General features: G+C 42.7%; 1 protein-coding gene and 1 long non-coding RNA gene across 4 annotated transcripts in view; one reads left to right on the top strand and one right to left on the bottom strand.

The window, feature by feature from the left end:
* The first annotated feature begins 4,148 nt into the window (after nucleotides 1-4,148).
* EPHA1 (EPH receptor A1) overlaps nucleotides 4,149-16,957 on the top strand; it is a 33,225-nt gene continuing 20,416 nt past the window's right edge. The window contains exons 1-2 of one of the 3 annotated variants that reach the window (XM_064409986.1): nucleotides 4,149-4,207; nucleotides 7,617-7,684. Coding sequence is in view for 1 of the 3 variants with exons in the window: in XM_064409985.1 (XP_064266055.1) it covers nucleotides 4,479-4,545; nucleotides 7,617-7,684 (135 nt within the window). In the remaining 2 variants the exon portion in view is untranslated. Of the gene's footprint in view, nucleotides 4,546-7,616; nucleotides 7,685-16,957 lie in introns of all 3 variants that reach the window. The other 2 variants (XM_064409985.1, XM_064409987.1) reach the window with 2 other exon arrangements.
* On the bottom strand, nucleotides 7,969-16,833 carry LOC135294564 (uncharacterized). Its single transcript, XR_010356635.1, has 2 exons — nucleotides 11,057-16,833; nucleotides 7,969-8,454 (listed from the first exon to the last, which is right to left on the bottom strand). It is a non-coding gene; the product is annotated as an uncharacterized LOC135294564 (long non-coding RNA).

Below are 16,957 nucleotides of genomic sequence, written 5' to 3'. Positions count from 1 at the left end.
GGCAGACCATGGCAGGATAAACTTATCCAGAGACAAAAGCCAGCAAGCCTGCAGTTCAGGCAGCAGTGTAAACACGCTTCCCTGCCTGATCAGGTATCCAGCCAGGGCATCAGCACGTAGAGAAACACCTATTTAGTGAGTTCCTGATGATCAAGTAAGTGGAGTTTTATTCAGGAATACTGGGCTTCTTCTAGTCCATGTATTGAATGACATCTCTGCTAGGTGGAAAATATATTTGGGAAGTTACCCTCCTGTTTTGACTGGAGCCCAAGTAAGGAACTGTCTGCATTCCTGGTGGAAGAAAATGTGATTGCTCATCTACCAATGATGAATTGAATGAGCAAAATATTGATGTGGGGAGGGATGACTGGAGGCCTTTAGCCCAAATACCTGCTCACTGCAAGGTTAACATCAAAACTGTGTCAGGTTGCTCAGGGCTTTTCAGGAAAAGCTTTTATTATCTCCAAGGATGCTTATCTCACATATGTGAGGAAGAATAAGGGAGTGTCTCCTGCTTCTTCTGTTTATGAAATATCAGATCTACGCCTTGTCTCTATCAGCTTCATTCATTCCCTTGCCCTTTTTCTTCTTCTCAAGGGAGAAAGATAACCAGCTTGACTACTTGTGCAGTCAGGTCCTCAGGTCTCTAACAGAAGGATGGCTGCTTTGTGATCCAGAGGAGCTACTTGTGCTCCTTCATAGGAGGTTAAAATATTTATTTAAAATAAAATCTGAGTTTCTGAATGAAACATGCAGTAGGAGTCTAAGTGGTTGGTGTCTGTTTTCTGCAGAAAAACAGTCTAAAGTCAGCTGTTTAAAATATTCTAAGATAATTGCTGGTGGAGTAGAGCCAGAAAACCTTATAAGATAAACATTAAAACACTAGAATATTTAACTGTGGTCATGCAGGTGAGAATAAGGGACAGAAAGCACAAATTTTCTACAGGGAATAAGACTTTGAAACAGAGCATATCTTAGGCTCTACAAAGCTGTCATAGATTATTCCTAGAGTTGTAGAAATAATAGGTAAAAGGAGTGGATCAGAGACCACAGAACAAGAGCAAGTTCCTCCTTTAGATTGAAGTGAGGCTTGTTACAAAATGAATTTGAGGCCTCTGGGAGACCTACACATCTATGTTACTAGGATACCTTACTCAAAGCCAGTTCAGGATGCACAGATTCAAGTTATCAGTACCAAAGGGATGCTTTGATAATTAGGGAAGCGATATCAAGTGAGAAACTACAGAGATTATTCCTAGATTCTGTTTAATTCATCATCTGTAAGGACATTTAACAGCACAATGGTGAAACTAATTCTAAAATATGAGGAGCAGCAAACAGAGTAAACAATTTGTAAGAATCATATCAGACAGTTTTATCTGAACTGCAGTTCAAAAGAAGCACGTCCCAACTCGGCCTTGGGAGTGCCCTTTGACTTTCCCAAGAGCACATTAAAACAAAACCTGGTGCACAGCCTTCCTCCTCACTTCCCTCACCACAAGCCCACATAGCTGTAGGAGGAAAGCCCAGGTGTGTTGTGTGGTGATATTTTCCAGCTGGATACCTAATCACAGTGATACTCAAAACAAGATTCTGGGAAATGGAAGGAAAAAATGTGACCTGCAATTCAGAAATATTCAGATGGCCAAGAAAGAGAGGATGAGAATCAGCCCAAAGACATGCTGAGAGTGAGCTGAAAAGATACAGTTACCTTCTTAACACCAAGACACATGCCAGAGATGGGATGCTCACTGGGAAGCCAGGAGAGTGAGAGGTTGTGGGGATGTAAATCATAGAATCATAGAATATGATTGTAAACAAGACATAAAAAGATTTTTTAAATTAAGTTCTTTCGGTTTTTTGCTTATTTGTTGTTTGTATGGGATTTGTTTGTTTTAGTTGTTTGGTGGTGGTGGTTTTGTTTGTGTTTTTTTACAGTCAGAGAATTAATTTTGCCCGACAATATCCAAAGACAAATCCAAGCTTGTGATGCACAAACAGAATAACAATGTCAATGAAATACTGAGTATGAAAATGCATGTGTGGTACTCACTCTTCTGGCTACTGTGTATATTCCCTCTTTTTCCCTTTGGATCTGCATTTTGGTGCAGAGGACACATGGGAAAACAATCTGGCAGAACTTTTACAGGTATCAGCAAAGTTCTAGGCATTTTGTGGTTTTACTTCTGTATGCTCCCACTTGTTTATAGATTTTCTTCAGATCCTGATCCTGCTGAAACATTAGACTGCATTTTGTTTCACTATCATTGTACACATTCTGACTGTGAGCTACACTAGGTGATCTCCAATCTGAAAAACCACAAAGCAATAAATACTATTTCTGACCATCATTATCTGGAAAACCCCAATTGCTGATGCCCATCTGCCAACACTACAAGGGGGAGAAAAAGAACATAATTTTTTTTTAGGCCACATTCTCCAGTAAGCCCTAGTAAATTGCTTCCTACCTACTCCTTAGATCAAATGTTCTGAGTATCTGCACACCAGTGACATGGAGACAGAACATCCCAAGGCTCTTCACTCCAGAACTTGTCACTTATGGGATTTTACAGATGCAAACTCTGTTAGCCCTAAGGAGCCAAATATTAGGCATCAACACTGATTTTTTTTTTCTCCTGAGGAAGGACATGAGCTTCTGGGCTGCCCTAGAGCCTTATCCTCCAGTTGCAAATGGTTTTTCCCCATTTCACTTCTATTTAGGCCTTGCCTATGTCATCCCATCACAGAGAAGTTAGCTGTGGGTCTGTCTGCCCCACTGCTACATTACATACTGAAGAAGGGACAGAACTGTACAAATGAAGCCCTAAATGGACACATTCCCCCCAGCACAAACTCAAGGTATGAGCTGTAGACCAAAAAATCTTATATGATTCCTGCAATGGGAGTCATTCAATTGTGGGGGAAACATAGGCATAACAGTTTGACTTAGCACTATGGACTGTTACAGAGAACTTTAGACAGGATTGAACTGTAACAAACTTAAGGTACAACTACTCTGAATGCCATTTACATTTGAATTATTTGCAGCTATATTTTACTTCATGTGCTACGTAAAATTATAAGCTTAGTATTGTAACATTTTTTCTGAAATTTTTCTTGCCTATGTTCAGACATCTTGGGATAGATCTTGCTTTCTCAGGATGTATAGTTTGAGAATCACAGGATTCACTGAAAGATTAGATGCAAAGGCCCTCAGAGAGTCCACGGTCCCAAATACTACTCAGAGCAGGGCTGACTCCAGAGGTGGATACGTTGCTCATGGCTGTGTCCTGGCAAATCTGGAACATCTCCAAGGGTGGAGATCCCCCAGCCTCTCTAAGCAACCTGACAAGGTCCTTTCTCTAGCCTTCCTTGGGGAGGAGGAGGAAGAGAGCAGGAGGAATGCAGCCATACAGCAAGTGTAAGTGTAATAATACCACCTGTATTTTATGGGGGAAGGGTGTAATAGCTGTGTATGGGTGGGAGTAACATCCTTGATGAATGCCAGAAGAGACAGAACAAAGGCAAGTTCTTTCATATTTATGTCCCTCAGGAAGAAAACAAAAAGTCCCATGAGGTCTTCCTACACAGAGAAAGAATTCTTCTAGTTTGCTTCCTCTCCCATGATTTCTTTTTTTTTTTAATTTTTTTTTTTCTGAGAAGCAGGCACTGTCCATCAATGCTGAGGAGCATACTAAATGAAAACCAGTAATTCTGCGAGACAAAGTGCAAAGTGGTATTGCTGTCACTCTGTGACATACTTGGGAACTAAATGGGCTGCTGTCCCTGTGTACAGATGGATTTCCTAAACATATTCAGTGAGGATGGCTCAGTGGTTTTAACCCCATTACCACAGATGGCAGAATCACAGAATGGTTTGGCTTGGAAGAGACCTGGAAGATCATCTATTTCCAACTGCCCTGCCATGGGGGTTGGAACTAGACCTTCCACTAGACCAGATTGCTCCAGGGTCCCATCCAACCTGGCCTTGAACACTTCCAGGGATGGAATAGCAACAACCTCCCTGGGCAACCTGTCCCAGTACTTCACCACCCTGAAGAATTTCTTCCTAAAATTTCAGTTTAAAGCCATTGCCGGGGCTGGGAAGGATGGCGAGGGCTGCCCAGGAGGTGGCAATCGGGAGCCTCTTACGGGAGTGGAGCAAAGGTGGAGGGAGGCTCCCAGGAAAGAGGTGGCTGCCTTTAAGGTGGGTTTATTTGCCTGCCAGATGGGAAGTCTGTGACCAGCCCCTTAGAACAGGTAAAAGCAGTAAGGCTTCTCCACCCACTCGCCTTGATCTTTCATCACCACCGTGGGCCAGGCGGGCGCTTGTGCAACGTGCGCGCCGCGCTCGGGAGGCTGCGGGAGAGGCCCATGCGCTGCCCGCAGCAGCCCGGGCACGGAGGCCGGAGCCGGCGGGGGCTGCGAGCCGGGCCCCCTCTCCGGCCAGCCTGGGGCTGAGTACCTGCAGCGGCGGGATGGAGCTCTCGCTCGGGCTCCTTCTCCTCTGGGCTCTCCTTCCTCCCGAGGCACACGGCAAAGAAGGTAAGCGTGGGACCCGCCGGTCCCTCTGCCTGGAGGGCTGGGCTGGGGCACGCAGCGAGAGCGACCTCGTTAAGGGGCAGGGAACGGGACCTGGCCCACGCGGCTGGGGCTCCAGGGACACCTCCGAGCGACTGGGGGGTCAGGGAAGGGCAGCCGGGTGTGGGGACACCACGGCCTGGCAAATCCCATCCGAATCTCGCGGTGGCTCAGTGAGCGAGCCCAGGTATGTTCTCGCTCTCCTTCACCTCCTAGCTGAAGCAGAAATGCCCCGGCGTATCCAGTGATCCAAGTGAGTTCTGCCCCTGTTCCCCTCAAACACGGCCTTGCAGATAACAAGTTTAAACACAAACTCAGAAAGTTTCTCCCCTCCTCTGGCAACACCCCCGCAGTTTCCTCAGGAAGCCCTCCTAGGAGTTAACCCTTGTGAGCAAGCAGACAGTAATTTTATCAGAGTCTTTTACCTACCCTACTCCTTGTAGACGGAGCTGGGCTTTAAAATTTCCTCTTCCACCTCTTTAGGCTTCCATGTTTCCCTTCCCTGTACCACATACTCCCTTTTATTAGATGTAGTGATTTTTTTTCCCTTCCATCTTGGTAGTTGCACAGTGGTTATGAAACATGGGAGAATGGTAACTTTCAATAGAGAGGTGAGGGAAGTGTAAATCTCTGTTTCCTACCTCCTCCTGCAGTCAGTCCCTGCTAGGGACTTCTGTTTTGTACAGCAAGAGGTGTTGGGGCTTTTCCATCCCAAGGACAATCCTCCTTCGCTTCTCCAGGCTCTGAATTGAGGGGACTTTGTCATAACTGGCAGTTCAGCCATGGACTCAGCTCTGATTCTGTACTCAGTGATCTTTTAAAGGGTCCTTGACAAGCCCGTTTCCACTAAGGATCAGCTAGGTTGTGAATGCAGCTGGCAGACGTAGTGCAGAAGGCCAGCCTGGGTGAGAAGTAATACCGGGTGGCACCGCGCAGGCTTCGGTTTCCAGAAGTGTGACCAGTAGTTGGCAGTAACAGTCAGGGACCTGTCTGCCCACTTCTCCCCCATCTCAGCCGTCTCGTTTGGACTGTGTCTGTGATCCACTCTTCCTTAACTTGTCTCTCAGGGAAACAGCTCATTTTCCAGGCGTCCTCTGAAGCCTTTCTTCTTTTTGGCGACACGTCTTCCCCTGTGGCTGGGCAGCCACGTGAGACTCCTAGCAGCAAAGATGTGGACCAGAGTTAGTAGTCCCTGAGGACTTTATTCCTCTGCTTCTGTAGTCTTACTGACTCAATCATCCTTTCCGTGGAGAATCCCTGTTGTGGGATTCACTTTGAGAAGTACTTCTTGCCAGTGGGCTTTGTCCCTCCAGTGGGCACACAGCAGCTGAAGGAGCTGCCATTGCTGGCGGTGCAGAGCGTGGCACAAGGGCTCTGCCAGGTTCCTGTCCCAGCCACTTCCAAGTTCCTTTTCCCTTGCTCTGCTAGAGCTTGCCATGCAGCCCCTCTCACAATGCTGCTTCACTCCTGAAGAGGATGGGATGGCATAGATTTTATCTGGGTTATGGTTCTGGCAGGACAGGCTACCTCACCCTCTGAGCTTTTGGAGCTAACCACAAAAGAATATTATCTCAAATAAAGAGATTGAAAGTAGAGGGGAAGTGAATGAGGAGCCTTGTCTGGACAGGGAGTCTGTGGCTAGGAAGATTTTGCCATATGACCATACTGTGAGCGCTTGGAACTTGCAAAACCTGGATTCTTGCTTTTCCCTTCTCCCAATCCTGAAAGGGTGTTTCAGAGGTGAGAACAACAGCGAAATCCCTCTTATCTCTGATTCTGGGCCCACAGCCTGCTTACTCATTCCACAGTACTCTTGCTGATCTGCACTTTACACTATTACTTATAGTTGGCAGGGAGTGTCTGTAAAAGAGTCAGATGAGGGGAAGGAAACTTGGTTATTTAAATGCCATTTAAAAATCTCCCCACTCCTACCTTTCACCCCCAGATTCTTTTCTGAGATGTTCAGAAACGACCCCTCTGAATACACCCACAAGAATCTAAAAGGGAATCCAAAGAATTTTTCTGTTTCTTATGTTCCCAAGCTGGGACTTCGATAGGTGCACAGAAACCAGTAGTCTGTTCTGGCAGCACCGGCAAACCCAAAGGCCGGCACGAAGCTGCATATCCCACAGTGTGTCTTATTCCAACTCCTCTGCTATCTCAATGTTTGCCTACAAAGTGACACATTTTTAAACACGTCTTCAGATCAAGACTAGGCCAAACTGTGATCCCGTTTTCAAATTCATTTGAGGGCTAAAAGTGAACATACCGATGATTTCTCCTTTGTCACACGACTCCAGGAGCAAGGCTTAAAGCAGCCGTGCAATTCTGCAGGAGGTGGCCATGCTATGGCCGGAACCATTTCTCTCTCTTGATGTCCCGGCCAAAAAAGTCGGCAAGTTGGGAGAGGGTTAAACGATTTCTAGGCCATCGTCAGCTGGTGGACAGCCTGAGTTAGAAGTGGGGGGCTCATCAATTTGCACAAGTGATGCATCTCCGGGCTTTTGGGTACTGTGACAATGGAAAGTCCCTTCTACAACTTCACACTGTCTCTGTACTTTCCCACCGTGTTTCAAGTACTGAATAGTCCCTCCAGGCGACACTGATTGATCTTTTGTGTTGGTAATTTATTTGATTGCCGTACTCTTCAACCATTTAGTTTGCTGCCTTCCTATTTAAAGGAAATATGTGTTCAGCTGCTAATGCCGGGTACCCATCTGAATAGGCTTCAGCCTCCTTCTTCCTTTTTGGGACAGTTTTAGGAAGTGATAAAATTTGTCAGGGTTGCGGTTTCTTGGATGTGTATAGAAGGGGGGGGTCTCATATATTAGTAAAAACTTTTAACTCCTGACTAACTGCCCTGTCTGGTATCTTTCCGTCCCTCCTCTAGTCATGCTTTTTGAAAGATTTCAAAGGGTTTGAGAGAGGAAATGCAGGCTTTACCTTCTTTGACAAAACAAAGGATGAAACTATTCCGTGGGCCGTATGAGCTGGGTCGCCGATTTATTTTTTTTTCCCTCTCTTCTGGTTTTCAGTGGATCTACTTGACACAAGCACTGCACAGGGTGAGCTGGGCTGGCTTCCCGACCCTCCGGAAGTAGGGGTGAGTACCCACATTCAAGGAAGGGGAGCCACTGGCAGTACTAAATGATGGAAAAATATAACCGTGTTGAAATTTCACCCTACCTCTGGAAACTGAGCTCCTGAGGCTCCACCACCTCCTGGACATTTTAGGCTTTATAAGTCTCCCTTCACTTGTGCAGCCTCACCCCTAGCTAGCTTTTTAAGGACTGATGCCTATTGACTTCCAGTATGATTAGACATATCCTTGAAATATACTGTTTACATGAAGTAATAAAGTAATGAAGAAAAATTTAAAAAATCAAATCATCCCCCAGTTTTTTATTCTGTTATGCTGCACATAAATCTCATCCATTTTTTTGTCCCAGGAAAATAGGCAGAACAAAAGTATTTCTGTCTCAGTCTCTCGAGAAATTAGAAACACATTACAGGTTTTTTAATTCAGCAGCTGACTGAAGAAATACCTGTTAACTCATGGGGCAGCAATCTGCCTGTGTGGGTGGGCTGCAAGGTTCTCAGATTTTACACCAAGCTGTGGTGTTTGGTCCACACAGCTGACAACGAGAGTGGAATTTCCCTTTGTTTTGTGACTGTAAAATTGAGTTGATGAAAATGCTTCAAAATGTACTCCTGAAACCACTGCAACAATGGAACCTGAAAGATAGCTGAACTCTCAGCTATTTTTATGCAAGTACACCTATTTTGTATGAAGCATAGTTGGGCAGTCTCTCTGATGTCACAATCTACATCAGTGAAGGTGGTTTCCTCTGTAGCAGCGGTGCTGTGGGAGTGCTGGAAGGAAGGCACAAAGGAAAGGGAATTTAGGGACTACATTGTGGTAATTAGCACATATGTTAATACGCAGTTTCAGTTCCTCATCCGTGCTCTTATGTTTGTAGCAAGTGCCAAGATTAGTACTGAATAATCTGACTAGGTTGATTAGTAACAGGATGGAAACGTCTGAGCTGTGTTGCACACAGAGCTGAAGGGTGTACTTCACATAACACTGCTACTTGTACCTAACCTCAGATGCCAGAGATCTCCCATCAGTGAGCTGGATTTGTGTCAATATACTTATCGCACAGAGGAGGAATTTGCTGTGGGGAATTTTCATGCTTTATATGGACAAGGCCCCCGAGGCATAGCCCAGAAGAGGCTGGCTAAGTCTGTGGAGCTAGAACTACACCTTTGTTTTCTCCTCACTTGTAGCCAATGACAGAGGATGAAGTGGCTTGCCAGGTGTGGTTTTTTCATGGTCAGACCGTGGCTGTATCCGGGCCAGACAATGCTCCCATTAACACACGGGCTCAGCCTGAGAACACTGTGCTTCCATAGTTCAGAACTTCTGCAGCACATTTGCCAGCATCTTGCCTAAGCTCAAGGGTGGTCTTTGAGTGAAAGTCTCTGTACTTTAAGTAAAGTGTCTGTAGAGTTTTATTTGTTAAAAGGTTTGTACTAGCTTGTTTTGTAGTAGCTATTTAAAAAGGGTTTCATTCACTTTGGGCTACTATTGGAAACTAGGCTTTTAAAGAGGCAGACTGTAGCTCCTACAAACCCCTTTTATCTACCTTACCACCCACTACCCCCCTCCTCTAACATATTCCTTGATAATTCTTTTTTGGCTTTGAAGTTCTGCAACAGCAACACCAGGTGGGCATGGAGAGGTGTGTTACAGTACTAGTAGTAGATTTCCAGCTTTTAACATACATTAGAGAGCCAATGATGGCCACTTTGAAGGTGTCAGGAGTATAGAATTTGCTTGCTCTCATATTTCTTTAAGATTCCTCATGCTGCACAAACAGCCTAGCTACCTGAACTGGTTTCAGATACCACTGAGACTTCAAAAAAAAAAACAAAAAACCCTCTCAAATCCAATCATGAACAAATTCACTTATCAGGTATAGTGGCACTGCTTCTTGGCAGTTTGTAAAATGACATTATAAAAAGTTATGAATCACTAATTTGCTTTCAAATATAATTGCATCAGCTGTGAACAGATTGTGATGAGGGATTATGTTTTCCTCTTGCATTTTGCTTTTAATAGAAAAGGCCCTAAGCCATCCCAGCCTGGCTTTGAAGTCAGCCTTGTTCTGAGCAGGGGATTGGAGTAGAGAACCAAAAGTCCTTTCCCTCCTAAATGTTTGCATTTGTGTAATAATTTAGAATTATTTGTTTGTTAGAATTCTGAGCTTGAATTTTTAGCCAAGGCAGAAAAGGTCCTTTATGTTTTGATTTTTTTTTCATAATTTTATGTAATATCTATTCCTATGGATTTTCTGTATCAGTTTATGTACGCCTACAATACAACATACTGAGCAATCCAATATTTGTCTTTAATGCTGTGATTATCTCACTCCCAGCTTGTGGGCCTATCTTGAAATTTTCCTTTTATCCAATTTTTTATCTAATTTCCAATTTTTGTGTATGTGAATAGTATTTGCACAATCCAGTCATACTCCCATGAGTACCTCATGTGACTACTTAAGTTCCAAGCCATTTGTGCTGGAGAATGCTGCACACTGGGCTTCTCAATATGACTTTCTCTATATTGTTGAATGAATTGTAAATTAAACACGCTTCATTTTTTTTTAGCTGCTACATTTTCTTGGGAGATATGCTTTCATCAGTTTCTTACAAGCAAAGCTGTCTTTGCTTGTAAAAGGGTCCTTTTTCACGGTGACTTCATTCTTAAAATCGGACGTATGTTATTTCAGGAATCACATGAACTCCTCTGCTGCCAAATTGTGCCATATTCATTACATATTAAAAGTTTGGCAAGGCGCAGGTCTTAGCTGGTAGCTGCTTTGTGGAGTTATTTTTCCCAGCTTACATTCCTGCTTGGATCATAGCATTATTAAAGGTTATGTCTTTCTTAGTCTCCTTTCCAGGCTGCTGTGGTTCTCAGTCTTTTATTCAAAGTGAGGAGGAGGACATGCCTGTTTCCTACTCTTCCTTGCTTCCACACATACTTCAAATCATTGCTATCAGTTTCAAGCTTTCTACCAGTTTCCCAGTGTGCACGGCCCTTGATCTACTCAGCTTTCCCAAAGTCCACCTTTAAACAAGAGTAAGGACAGGCATGTAATACCAGTGGCCTAACTGTCCTTAGTATCCCAAAGGCTATCAAAGAATAGCCACTAATTACAAAATCACTTGAAAACTTTGGAAATTATGTGATTCTTGTTCAGGAACAAGAGTTCTGAGTTCTGCACCTCATGTTCCATGGAAAGTTTAATTATGACCACAGCAAATGCCAAAGATATGTGAATACAATTTGATTAAACCAAAAAAAAACAGATTTTTTTTTTATGCTGTTGTTGTTGTTGTATTAAAGTCCAGGCATAGTTCAAATTCTACACTGATAAATTTTTAGGTAATAGACTAGATCAAGTACCTGAGACCAGTCAGCAACTTCTATATCACTGACCACACCATTTGCGTGCCTTCAGGTCCTAGCAAGGTGAGGTTGTGTTCCACCAGACTCAGCGGTCCCAGATTTCAGTATCAGCTGATGGCTGGTTTCTGTTCCACCACTTCTTGGTCAGACAGATAGTCCTGGTCACGAAGGAAATAGTGCTATGGGGCACACAGCCTTCCACCTGCAAGCATTCCAGCACAGCACTCCTATCTCATTAAAACTGGGCAGTTCACTGAGTCAGACTTGATGATCACTTAGTCAGACTTGAGTATCTCTTACTCAGATAGTCTTACTTGGAAGAGTCTCAGCCAGTCAGCTTTTTGTATCATCCAAAGACGGTGTGGAAAACAGCCATCAGAAAAGCTGCTCTGTGCATGTCTTCCCACTGCTGTTGTTCACGCATGTCCTTTAGGAGCTAACTCAGAGGAGTGCCATCACCTCTGAAGCTGGAATAGAGTAGCAGTGTACACCTCACTGCTCTCAGTTAAGTACCAGGCACAGGCGATTAGCTCCCCTGAGTGAACAGGATCTATATAGAAATAAGGGAAATATGCTTAGTAAAGTCAACAATCACCTGGAAATGAGAACAGCTCTGGCTTCAGGGTTGTATCCTGACATGACCTGCTGCTGTTGATCTGTGGACTGGTGGAGAGATATTTGTTGATGATATCCTGTTAATTGAAAATTAATTATTTTGTGTCAGTTTGGGAGACAAGGAAAAAAATTGTTATGCATATCCAGATAAACTTTACTCAGAAGTGTGAGAAGGAGGAATACAAACCAGTGAGATGAGAATGAGTGAAGTGTAAATTAATAGCTGTAGGGAAGGCCAGATTGCATGAGCCACCAACTAGGCAGCCTAGAAAGGAGTCACTGCCAGAGACCCAAGTAACAATCTTGGCCAGTGCACTCAGTGTTGTGACCTGAAGGGCAGAAAAGAGCACATTGTGAGCTGAAGATGCTGTACAGCCATGACATTCATCACCACGGCTGCTAGGGCACTGGGGTGGTGACAGCCCGTTTGCCTGGCAGCTCCAGCAAGCTGCTTCACTCTTTTATAGCTGTTCAATGAGTGGACAAGGTTCACTGAACTTCCTTGAGTCAACACAAAAGCAGCACAAGTCAGCTGGAGCTTGGAGATTAACCTGCCTATAGCATGGTCCTCCAAGAAGACTAACAGGCTATTTAAAATAATAATAATATTAAAACCCAACCAACCAAACAAACAGAAAACCCAAACACAACAACTTCTATTATAATATCAACTAAAATACCAGTGAGTTTGCAGGCAAAGCAATTAGAAAGAAAAGGCTTTACATCTTTTGTTGCCTGCTGTGTCCTCGAAGGATGAACCTTTGCTTTGAACTGTGTTTCTCACTATCTCAGAGGCAGATCTGCAGGAAAAAATTCCCATTATTTATTTCTCAAAAGGTTATTTCCATTGTTTCCAAGGCCTAGTTTCTGGCTTCTCTTTGCTTGACCTGAATATTGCCAGCTCCTCACATGACTTTCAGGCTGCCATCTCCTGCAGTTTCTTTTCTCCAAGCAGGTTTGATCATCATCAAAGCATAATTACCCCATCCCTGTGTGGGATTCCACCTGAGCCATCTTTAAAGGAGCTTATACAAACAGAGCAAGTATTGCCCATCACCATCAGAATAATTTTCACTTTCTCTGTAAACACTAGATGCACACTTGACACACCATACAAAACCACAGCTTACAATATAAAGCCCTTTACCTTGAAAAAATGAAAAAAAATCACTTCCATTTACAATGAATCCTATGCAATGTAATGCAAAAATAACGCTAGAGCTAACATTTGCTTTATTGGTAATGTGGCTTTAGCCATGAATTCTGAACTCTTAAGATGCACAATCTGATTTTTCACTCCTGTCCTTTTTGTAGTTATTGCTACTGTTAGTGAGTGTTAGTAAAAAAATGTTCCAAACCAGCTAGGTGAAATGTTGGACTAGACTATCATTATCACTCATCTAGCACCATCTGCTATGACCAGAACTGTTTTCATGCAAGACCTTAATGTGGTCAGCCAGTTCAGAGAATAAGCAGAGAGCAGAACCTGGGTCTGACAAACAGGTTCGGTAATCAATGCACTGACGCTTGGTGTCCCACATGAAAACCTTATCTTCCCATAAGAGCATGAGTACCAGTTAAATTGAAAGGACATGGGTGGGATGGAGACCTATGTGCTAGTGCCCTAAAGAACGAGTAATTGCATAATGGAGTTGCTCCTCCCTGAAAATAACCTGTGGATCATTATGGGGAAAAAATATATATCATCTCACCCATAAAGATACTGTAGATAAGTAAACATCTCTTCTGTGTTCAGTTGTGTCAAAGGCTCCATGATGATGTGATGAAATTAAAATTGCCTGACCATAGCCAAATGATTAAAAGAAATAAGAGCAGCCTCAGCTGTTCTCAGATTTAAAGTTACAGGACTCATGAAGTGTCTAGATGTCACCACGCTTCTTTCATCATCGTCATCTAAATTGTCTTCCACACCAGCAAAAGAACTTTAAAGAGTATTGAGAAACTTTCAGTAAAGGGTCATAGAAGCTTCACTTCTAGAATACACCACGGTGGTGATGCTATTTTCGGTTGGCTGGTCCAGCTTGCCTCCTGACAAATTTTTGTCAGATGTATTTCAACTGAAGAGAAGCTCTTCACTGTATTAAAACAGGTGCCAGCAAGGTGCCTCTCTTGTCACCGGCTTTCCTCTGAGAAAACTACACTATGATTGTAGCACAGCTGTAATTACCTTCAATACTGAATCTGTTCCAGGAAGGGGTTTTGGTCATGGTAGCATGTAAATGCTATACTATACAAAAATCAAGACACTCCACAGGCAACACAGCAGCCAGGGAAAAGGGATAAAAACTGTTCAGTGGCACGTTTTCCTAGATCGTTTCAGGCTTGCCACACCAGTGATATTGTTGCTGAAAAAGGTTGCTATTTTGGGGCCTTGCAATTTTTCTTCAGGAAGAGAATTAATGGCGTCTCAATTCTGTAGAAAATTAAATGAGATTGAGACACACTATGCACAGGTGCACTGTAGCTGGCTTTATTAACTTAGTTGGTATTTTGTCCTAGTGAAATTTTCTAACCCAAAGTTAAACAAGTCATTAGATTTCAGCATATGAACTCTTTGACTTTTCCAATAGGAGTTTTTATTAACATTTCCAGTGGAGACATGCATCTTAGTTTAGTAACTTTAAGCCGACTGGCTAGCTTTTGCTTCTGTAAGTCTCTTAAAAGTATCACCGTGCCTTTCCTTGGGGGTCTGCAGACAACAGATTGGAAGTCACTGTGCTGAGGTAATGTGAAAGCAAATGAGATAGAGCTCACAGCAGGCAGGCAGGCTCTTTTTTGAAAGGAGACAGGGAAAGTCCCTGGCAAGCTGGAGATGGAGATGGTATTCTTACTGCGAGTCACAAGCTCTTATGACTCCAGTCCCAGCCTACAATTTGCAATACTGTCACAGTCTGCTGCCTCTGTCACTGGTAGCCTACCTCTCCATTAGCAGGATGAAATTTGTATTTGTCAACATTAAAACTTGTTTCCTTCCTTTTTTTCCCCACTAAAAAAGGCTAAAACCAAAAGAGACCACTTCATTGATGCCTGCAAAGCCTGAGACAGTGGCTCCAAGGCGTGCAAACTGTCTCTTATACCTGATGGTAAATCCTAGAAAGAGTAGTCCACAGATAGATAAAGGAATCACAGCTTGTCCTAGATAGGATCCTTGACACAAACATAATCTATAGAAGGCTTATTATACAGAAAAAAGCAGAGTAAGTATTCCGTAGGCTCCAGAGCTTCAAACTGTATCATCGTTTCAGAGTCAATAAAGGCAGATATTAAAAGGCACATGCCTTATCTTATCTTTGGACTTTTACTCACATGGCAGACCAAACCAATACTGTTTACTACAAATATCTATTGGTGCCCTTCCAGATTGTCATTGAAGTAATTCTGAACGGCCTTTGTAAAGACAGCTTTTTTTATATGGAATCAAACCAATACGAGGAAAGTTGCTTTCCTTTTTTCCTTTTTACTGAACTCACAGTGTTTTGAGGTTATTGACACAGTACCTTGGCTTTGAGGTTGTGTTTAACTTGACTCTTAATTGCTGTGCTGGAATAATTTTGCTCTGTATTACACCACCATACCAAGATTTTCAAGAACAAACCTCTGGAACTAGGTGCCTGTATTAGTACATGGGTTTCTGAAAAGCACAGGAAACCCATTTTTTCTCAAATTCAATGGCCACATACATAGACTTTTTAGGAAGCCAAGGTACTAACCTATGGCACTCTCCTGAATGCATTAGCATTTGTTTTCTTAGCAACTTTTAAAGAATTCTAAAAGATTTTAAGAGTTTGAAGACTAGTTTGAGGACAGTTTAGACTCTAATTTAAAAAAATAAGAAACTTTAAAAGGCATTTTAAAGAATAACATGCAAAGACTTTAAGACCTCTTTAGTTTGCTTGGAGCAGGGAACTGGACTAGATGATCTTCAAGGGTTTTTTCCATCCTAAATCTTTCTATGATTCTGAATGTCATGAGAAAGTTTTCTCTCACATCAAAAAAACATAAATTCACTCACTGCTATAATAAGTCTGACTAACACTGTTCTCGACTTCTAGAAGAATGTTACCTATTCTATGGCCAACTGGAGTAAGGCAACAGTGTCTGGAATGAAGTGGGTAAAAAGTTACATTATAAAAGGAGGTTGATTCAATGTCATTGGCAGACAAACTGCAGAGGCAAGTAATTAATATTGATTGCCCAGACTTTACCACACATGTTTATGAAGAATATTACATTAAAAATCAGAGGCATACGTTTTGATTTTGCAGCAGATTCTTGAGGATGGGAGACAGTTGCCTGGCAACTTCTGGTCTCATCACCCTTTCATTAAATGTTGTATGTAACAGTTTTCCTCTACTACTTTGAATTTAAAAGCTTCACTGAATAATGAAAAGAAGTCAGAAGCATATTTAACAATAGTTTTCTATTGTTAGCATAAATAATATCCTCATTTTACTTCCTTTACCCATCAGCAGTAGAGTCTAGAAAAAAACATCTGACTTCCTTGTTATTTCTTTGCACTACACTGCATATGAAACTGTGCAATTGTCAGTGCCAAGCATCTTTGCCCTGAAGAACTGAGTCTGGAAGAAGCTAGGCTGAGATGAGCTAAGAAATACAGGAGTTAGCAGTTGGATTTTTTTTCCAGCAGTATAGTTTAAAGGAATTTTTGTTGTTGTTGTTGCTAGAGCTGTCACCACTGAAGATGAAACTTTGGTCCTGTATCATGTAAGTTTTAAAAATGTATTTTCTGGATGGGCACCACAACAGCTCATGTCTTTCAGTGAGACATGCAAAAACCACTTTCTGGTGACACTTGTCTGTGGTACTGCCTTGGGATAAACTGCTAATGGAAAGTTGTCTAACTCTCAGCCTCCAAATGCAATTATGCTTTTCCCAGGCAGACACGCATTGAAAAATGCTTCTAAAAGCCAGTCCTAACATTGGCAGTGTATGAAAGCCAGTTTACTCTTATTTTCCTTCCTAGCTTCTTTTCTTCTACTCCGGTCTATTTCAGGATGCATTATAAATTCAGTTCTGTAACATTTTCCAGAAGGTTTTCAGTTAAAGACTGCAAGAGGTCATTAAGTGATTGTCCCTCCTGCTTGATCAATTGGGATTGATCCATCAGTCTCTTTCTTTGTTTTGCTATCATAAATCCTTTGACCTTCAGTGAGTGAAATAAGTGTAAATCCTGTGTGCTGCAGGTCTATGCCAGCTGGATCAGATTAAGAGGGTGGGGTAACACTGGGGATTAATTATGTG

Source organism: Passer domesticus, chromosome 2, assembly GCF_036417665.1.
Source record: "Passer domesticus isolate bPasDom1 chromosome 2, bPasDom1.hap1, whole genome shotgun sequence".
Taxonomy (NCBI): Eukaryota; Metazoa; Chordata; class Aves; order Passeriformes; family Passeridae; genus Passer; species Passer domesticus.
Note: the sequence above shows the minus strand (reverse complement) of the source record. Positions and strands in the feature narration are given on the sequence as shown.